The sequence below is a fragment of the Aphelocoma coerulescens genome, chromosome 11 (genome assembly GCF_041296385.1).
Source record: "Aphelocoma coerulescens isolate FSJ_1873_10779 chromosome 11, UR_Acoe_1.0, whole genome shotgun sequence".
Classification (NCBI taxonomy): domain Eukaryota; kingdom Metazoa; phylum Chordata; class Aves; order Passeriformes; family Corvidae; genus Aphelocoma; species Aphelocoma coerulescens.
The window spans coordinates 7,754,101-7,761,781 of record NC_091025.1 but is presented as its reverse complement, the minus strand read 5'-3'; the positions used below and the strand labels follow the sequence as shown (position 1 = coordinate 7,761,781).

The following is a 7,681-nucleotide window of genomic DNA, read 5'->3' as shown; positions in this document are numbered from 1 at the left end:
TAGCATTAGTAATTGCAATCAAAATGAGTTAGCAAGCAGTGTCCAGTCAAATTGGATAGCCAACCCAAAGACATTCACCTGGAGCCCCTGGCAGTGCAGCAGAGCCAGCCCTGAGGAATAAGGCACACAGCTTTTTCTTAATCACACTGCTCGGTGAAGGCAAACAATTAGGATGAGAACATTTTGATAAGAATAAATAATAGACTTTGCAGACAAAAGTACAGTGTATAACAACCTTGTCCTACCATAGCAGTTGTCACAGCCAGGAGAAATTAAAGATCCTTAAGACAAAAATCCTTGCTGCTAAAAGTTACAGCAACCACAGAGAGGGACATGGACTACAATGCTCAGTGACAAGGCCAAGGCAACTGTGTTGAGGCCTCCTCCAGTGCTTTGACCACATCTGCCAGTAGAGTCTCTCTGAGCTGGTTAAAGAGAGAAATGAAGATCACTTTACCCTTCACTCATTAAGGATGGATCCACATGGCAAGATGAGGAAAGCCTGGCAAAAAAAAAAAAAAAAAAGAAAAAGAAAATTAAACCTCCCCAAGCTCCCTATTGCATTTCATTGATTTGTTCCATATTTGGTAAAGAAACATGTAAACAGAAACACTGAAAACCTAAAATAAAAGTCTTTATTTACTCCAAATAACATTTGTTTTCCTTTCTTTTTTTAAAATGTCTTTTAACACTTCCAACATTTGTCAGTAAAATGAAAATATACAACAGCCATGTAAATCAACATCTTTTCTTCTACTTCAAAAAATATATGCATCCTTCAAACCAAAAGCACACATGGATTACTTACAACACAAAAGCTTAATGGCTGTACAACCCTGAGGGTTCCCACACAAACATGAACACACTTGTGTGCACAAGAAAGGCAGCACACAACTGGAGAACTGTTTGCTCAGGTGGTAACACCTCAAAGCCTTTGTTTTAAGGATTTTTAGCAAGGAAACGTTGGCAAATCACAGCAAGCTCATGTTATATGAGCCTCTCATGGCTGGTAGAAGTTTCCTGCATTTAAATGTCTCCTAAAGGTCCTGCTCGTTATAAGCCTAAGTGTCTACAGCCACTGGCTAATTCTTTTAGCAAATTTCATTCTTGAGAATTGAGCTCAGCTTTGGACCCATAAGAAGTCACAAGAGAGGGCTTGATGGCAATCCAAACTATTGCCTGAAGAGTAAGCAATGAACAGCCAGAGGCTGAGCGCTTCTCTGGCATAAACAGCTCCATTTGATCCTTCTGTCAAGTGACTGAAGTGCACAAAGAACTGGAACTCAGGATATCAGCATGGCATTCACAAAACAGCTGCAAGAATGAGATGGAGAAACCATTATCAGGCTTTGGCAAGGAAATTTTCATCTCCGTCCTCACTAGCTGATGTGCTAAAGAGGCTGATACTCAAAGGCTACAAGGTGAAAATTCAGAGGCTCTCGTTTAAGAGTAATGGTAAATGGGGGCACCAATTTATTGTACCAATAAACACCACCATTCCATACCATCCAAAATGGTAAAGCAACTTACACAGGATTTCCCCCACATCACCATTAAGAATTATACCAACTCTAAACTAAAGGGATGTCAAAAGACAGTTTTTAAGGATGGCAACAGGAGGCTCTGAGGCTTAGGCTCAATCATCAGCCCTTGCTTCCACTGAATCAAAGATTCTGTGTTACTCTACATCCTAAAACACCCAGCTCAGTGGCCGGAAATAAAGGTCTGGTTTTCTTTTCTCCTATTTCCTACATAGACAATATGGTGCAACTAGGATTGATAGTTCAAAATATCTTCCCAGCACTCTCAATGTCACACGAGTTTTGCATTAATGTTACCTTCACATTAACAATGTTCTTAACACCTTCTGCCTGCCTGTGAAACAAGGTCTAGCAGCAGCAACTCACACAGTTTTAGAATTATTTTGAAGTGGAATGTCACTAGCCATTTGCTGCTGTTGAGCTTGCACAATCAGATGAAGCTGTCTCTTTGCAATGGCTGTGTTTAAATCCCATAGAAACTCCAACAGCTTGCCCTGGAGGAGAACCTCCATGGGCACGAACTGCAGAACCTGCTGGGGAGAGTCTGTGTCCAGCAAGGAGCTCAGCAGTGTATTCAGATGCTGCAGGTACCCCACAACCGGCGCGGGGAGGCCTCGGTAACCAACGCACAGCAAAGCAGCGCCGCTCCTCAGGGGCTCCCAGGAGGTTGGACACGCAAATGTGATGCTCCTGAAACAGCAGTGCAGGATGAAGACCAGGCCAGCTGTGAAGCGTGTCAGGCAGGAGAGAACAGGCAAAACCAATGCATCTCCCACCGCCAGCTGGGCCAACGAATGCAGAACACACTCCAAAAGCTGCTGCTGGTACTTGGGTTCTCCATCATAAAGCAAAGAGAAGCTGAAAGTCAGCAGCGTGGCCGAGTCCATGGGCTTTATTTCCATGCTGGGCTGGCTTGCTGTGTCACAGAGGGTCGGAAAGCCCACCACAAGGCACTTGAATTGGTCACTACAACTTTCATTTAGAACTTCCTGATGGCACCTGGACAGATCAGACACTTTTGCCAGTATGAGTTCCCCAGTAAGAACTTCACAAGAGTGACAAGGCTGCAGCATTGATCTGCTTTTCAGTCTCCCCCGACCCAACTCCTTCATTGCTTCACTAAGATTTTCCAAGACCTGAACATCACAAAATGGAGAACACTTCACCCTTGGCAATCTTTTTCCTTCCAAAATGTACCAAAAGCTACATTCAAGGTTAGAAAATGATCCTTCTAGGATGCACATGTTCCCAGCATTATTTAAACTATGGTCCTCAGTGCAGTGATTAAAATAGCCCTTTGCCACTTTATCATTCCATGTCAGGGTTTCCATCATTTTCCTTTCATTGTATGTACTAAAATACTTGTTTCTTTGCCCAAACCACTTTGCATTCATGCTGCAACCAGCCTGGGATTTCTTGACAAGCCAGTTATTTCTGCCAATGGGTTTCATGTGAAACCTTTGCATGAAGAACTCTACCGCACAGTCTCTTAACTTGTTCAGTTTCATCTGCTCTGCTTCTTCCATGCACTCAAAGAGACGGATGTTCTCAGAGATAGTCTCTACCTGGCACTTGTGGAAGAACATGCAGCACTCTTCATGTGTTTTAAGGAATGATTCTGGTAGTGCATGCTGGGGGAAAAGGGCTTTGTTGACTATTTCTGTTCCGAAGTTCTGTGTCATTTTAGGAAGAAGCAGATGAAGTCTTTCTCTGCCCATATAGCGAAGGCAAACCACATAGGCCTCTGAGTTTCCAGCTTTGCTGGTGGCTGGTTTAAAGACATGGACCTCCTCAAAAGAGCAGTTTAGCAGAAAGAGCAGATTGATAGAACAGTGTTCAAACAGAGTGAACATCTTCAAAACAAAGGATCCTCCAGTGCCCAGGATCATTAAAGCAGTGACTGTTTCACAGTAGTGAAGGGGTGAGACAAGAGCCTCCTGCTCACCTGGGTTTCCCTGGCAATCAAAGCTGCCATCAGCAGTTACCAAGTGGACTGTGGTCATACTGCTCACAAAGTTCTGAAGTCCTGTTAGATGTCTTAATGTCATCACATCCCCAGTGTTATCTGGGCCAAAGTACCAGCATGGTAACGTATTTGCTATCAGACGGTCATCCATGATCATCATAAGGGTGTCATTGGCTTCATGATACGGGTTTAGAGTATTAGCTACCCAATTCCAATGGCAAGGGACATGGTGAGACTTCAAGTAGTGGTTAAGGCTGGCTATAAAAGCTCCAGGTGCTTCACAGAGGTGGACAGAATTCAGTTCTCCGTCCTGAAGAGCTTCTTTGGGGAGAAGAGAAAAACTGCACAGGATCTCATGAAATTTACACCACGCTTGGGTACAGAGCTCAGCACTCACAGATTTCTTCACGTGAGATATTATTTTCCCTGCTTTATTGGTAAACGAGGTGTGCTGATGCCAGTCCTCCAGGTTCTTATCACTCAGTTGGTTCTTCACTTCATTCATTGAGTCCTTCAGAGCCAGGAGCGAGTGAAATTCCATGTGATCACATGTAAAAGCATTGCTGGGATCTGGCAGTTTCCATTCATCATTCACTGGCTTAGTGTAAGTAAACTTCTTCGCAAAGAGCGTCTCAATTTCAGAAAGAATTTCAGGACTAAACTTTTCAAGGTTGGCCTTCTGGTCAACATAAGGCTGCTTACATTTATCCATTCTTGGGTGGATTCACAACCTGGACAACAGCAGGGGAGAAGAAACTATGTCATTCCAATCATACCAGTATAGAAATAGGAAAAGCTTTTTATAAAAAATAAAAATGTATCCTGCTTAACCTCTGTATTCCAGAACAGGGGAGAAATGCTTCATGGACTCATATACCACTGAGGAAAGTAAATGAGGGCTACCCTAAATAAGGCCATTTGGAAATCAGGAAGGTCACCAGTTCAGTTGCCCTTCCTGCTATTTACACAGCAAGTGAAGAAGAGTTGGCAGGTGCTTGACCCTTTACTGACTCTGAATACTCTATTTACTTTAGAGGTATAAACACTTAAATACAAATCTCTCTCTCAGTCACAAGAGAGAACACACCACAAGCTCTCCAAGTTCAGAAAGTGGCCCAGAAATCTTATCACCTGATTATGGCAGTATCTGTCTGAGAGCTCAAAGTACGGAGGGTGGGGGGGCCACGAGTAAAGGCAGCTTTGAGAGGGAGCACAGCTACTGCTCCTCCAGTTTCCAAAGTGGGAACAATCCTCCCACCTCTTCCACCATTTGCAGCATGATGCTGGGGGACCCCCTCACTGGCACCCTCGAGAACTGCCCCTCAGATGAAGGGCCCTGGAGAGATGTTGGACACCAGGCTGTGAGAAAAAACCCTTTTGTCTGCTCAACATTACTGCTCTTTGCCAGATGCAAAGCCTTATGCCTTCCTTTAATGACTGAAAAAACTGTGATAAATTTGAAGTGAGAGGACTTGGTTGCAGCTGTGGTCAATGGGCATGTGTGCCTGATGTTAAAGAAGAACGTAGTGCCAAGTGTTGTGCTGCGAGTGGGTAAAGGCTGACAAATAAGAGCACACTCCACACAAAGCTGACAAGGCTGCTGCCATCTGCTCCACCACTCAGCACAAAGCACACACACGGCACAAGTGACAGGCACTAACCAGAAATCAGCCAGCCAGCAATTTATTCCAAACTAAAATGTTCATTTAGGCAAAATAATTCAACCAAAATTACCACCCAGGATAGGAAATCTCTCAGCCTATCATTTTAACCATCCCCCAAGCCCCCCCCCCCCATTCTCTCAAAAGCAAAATACAATGACCTTAAGTGTTACATAACATTTCAGTTTGAGAAAATATTGGATTAAAATTGAAAGAGCTGAAAAACTTTGGAAACAAAGGCCAACCTCAGCACTTTACTCTTCCCCTTGAACCCATGCAGTATCTCAGGCCACAGCCCACATCTGTCTCTCCTTAATTATCATCAGCCCTCTGAGGACAGGCACATGGTCACACACACACCTGAGGTTTCATCTTGCCTTCCCCCAATTCAGGGCCTTTCAATGGGCAGGTTTAATTTCACTGTCCTCTATGCAGATATGCTCTGGCTTTAATCTCATCTTTTCTCATAGGATGTTCTGGGGGAGGAGGAAAACTGAGAGAAACACAGACCACTGTGCCCTGGACTAGTTTATTTCATTTTAAACACCAACTATGAGTACGGGCTTTTAATTACAGCTCACCCCAGTTACTCATAGGAGAGGTCTGAGTTGGAAGGGACCTTAAAAGACCATCTCATTCCAGCCCCCCTGCCATAGGCAGGGACACCTTCCACTAGACAAGGTTGTTGAGAGCGCCATCCAGCCTAGCCTTGGACATTTCCAGGGGTGAGGAAGCCACAACTTCCCTGGGCAACCTGTATCAGGACCTTGCCACCCTCACTGGGAAGAGCCTCTTCCTAACATGTAATCTAAATCTCTCCTATTTTCGTTTAAAACCGTTCCCCCTTACCACCTCTCCCCCCCCTCCCCCATCTGCCCGTGTAAAAAGTTACTCTCCCTCTTTTGTGTAAGCCTCCTTTAAGTACTGAAAGGGGCTCTAAGGTCTCCCCGGAGCGTTCTCCAAGGCTGAACAACCCCAGCTCTCTTAGCCCATCCCAGAGGTACTCCAGCCACAATACTAACAAGTTCAACCCTAAATCCAAGCTCACTCAGCGCATAGCAAGAACAGGCAATCGCCTGCTTTTTCATCATCATTTCCAGCCCCATTCCGGCCGGGACCGGGCTCTGGGCTCGCCCCACTGCGCAGCTCCTCACCCATCCCCAAGCGCCGCTTCCCGCCCGCCGCCGCAGCGCGGCCCGGCCGCTTCCCTCCGCCCCGGCCGCTCGTAGCACTGCACCCGCCCGAGGCGCCTCCCCGCTCCGCCCGCTCCCTACGCGAGGCCGCGGCTGCAGCACGGCCCAGAGCCGCTCCCGCTCTTACCCGGCGGGAGCGCGCCCGGCCCGGCCCCTCGCCCGCCGCCCGGCACGCCCTCTCCTCGGGCGGCACCGCCCTGGCCTGGGCGCGGGTTCCTGCGCGGGGGCTTTGCCATCAGCGCGGGGCAAGGTTCGCAGCTGGGACGGTGGAAGAGCAGCCGAGTCCTGTGTGCCCCGCGAAGGCTGCACAGGCCGGGCAGGCGGCAGCGCGGCTAATCGGCTCCATTTCCTAAACAGGAGCTTAATAGCGGCTGCTTCTCACGAGGAAAGGGGCGCAGAGGAGCCGCCTCCCAGCAGCGGGGCAGCCCAGCAGGACAGCATTGCTAGGAGTTACCCATGCAGCACTTACCACGCGCTAACACTGACAGGTTGCTCAGGAAGAAAAGAGGAGAAAAGCTTTGTTGGGATGTGTGGCCACCCGCTGGAGAGGGAGGGCTGGGGCTCAGCGCCCTGTGTGTTTTTTCCCCACGCCCTGGGCTGCCTGCCCTGGGAGCCTGAGCCAAGCGCCATTGTCTCCCAGCCCTGCCGAGGCCACGGCTCAGCACACGCTGGGTCTCCGGAGTCAGCAGTGGTGCTCCTCCAGAGCTTGCTTTGCCGTCTGTAACCCACAAGGCAGATACTTAAGACTCTTCGCATAATAACTTTTGCTGCCCTTTCTAAATCCCCAGGAGACTTGCTACACCCAGCTTGGGTTAGCAGGAGGCAAGAGTGTTGAAATATTAACAGAGTCATAATGAGCATCACCAAGCATCTATTGCAGCATCCCTGGCAACATGCAGACACATTAGACAGCAAAACAGCATCTAATCTGCACACAGAAGCAGGAGGGTCAAAGCATATTCATTATTACAGTAGACAGCAGGTGCAAGTTGCTCCCCAGACTTTAATATTGTGGGGATTTTCCTATATGCAGGTTCAGGAATGTGGCACTCACCAGCCCTTGTGGGAACAAATAGTCAACAATGGAACATGAGTAAGCAGAAATCCTTTTGCTTTAGTACCAGGCTTCCTGCTATTGATTTCTGCACTCTCACATATTCTTCATGAAGCTCAATCCAGTCCTAAGCCAGAAGTAGTTTTGCTACAGAAATTCAGTGCTATCAGAACTAGGCACTCCAGAACTGATAACTTGGGAAAATTTTGCTTGAAGCCCAGTAACTGAAAAAAAAAACCAACCCTTTACATGTCTATCATGAGGAT

At 47.1% G+C, this 7,681-nt stretch overlaps 1 protein-coding gene across 10 annotated transcripts; it reads right to left on the bottom strand.

Annotated features, from left to right (window-relative positions):
- Window positions 1–613: 613 nt before the first annotated feature.
- CMTR2 (cap methyltransferase 2) lies at window positions 614–6,851 on the bottom strand. Of its 10 annotated transcripts, none has more exons than XM_069027010.1 (4): window positions 6,323–6,445; window positions 5,529–5,661; window positions 1,910–4,238; window positions 614–1,314 (listed from the first exon to the last, which is right to left on the bottom strand). In XM_069027010.1, the coding sequence occupies exons 3-4, from the start codon at window positions 4,217–4,219 to the stop codon at window positions 1,252–1,254; spliced, it is 2,373 nt and encodes a 790-aa protein (XP_068883111.1). In that variant the 5' UTR covers window positions 4,220–4,238; window positions 5,529–5,661; window positions 6,323–6,445; the 3' UTR covers window positions 614–1,251. The 10 variants fall into 10 exon arrangements, 9 of the variants coding, with proteins under 9 accessions (XP_068883111.1, XP_068883112.1, XP_068883117.1 ...); XM_069027011.1 differs by having other exon boundaries at window positions 5,529–5,644; XR_011154476.1 differs by lacking the exon at window positions 5,529–5,661 and having other exon boundaries at window positions 1,839–4,238.
- Between the last annotated feature and the right edge of the window lie 830 nt (window positions 6,852–7,681).

Coding starts and splice junctions, on each gene's coding strand:
- CMTR2 (XM_069027016.1), bottom strand. CDS start 4,219: ATGGATAAATGTAAGCAGCCTTATGTTGACCAGAAGGCCAACCTTGAA. Junction 1,315..1,909: donor TTCAAAATAATTCTAAAACT/GTGTGAGTTGCT, acceptor TCATTCTTGCAG/CTGTTTTGTGAATGCCATGC.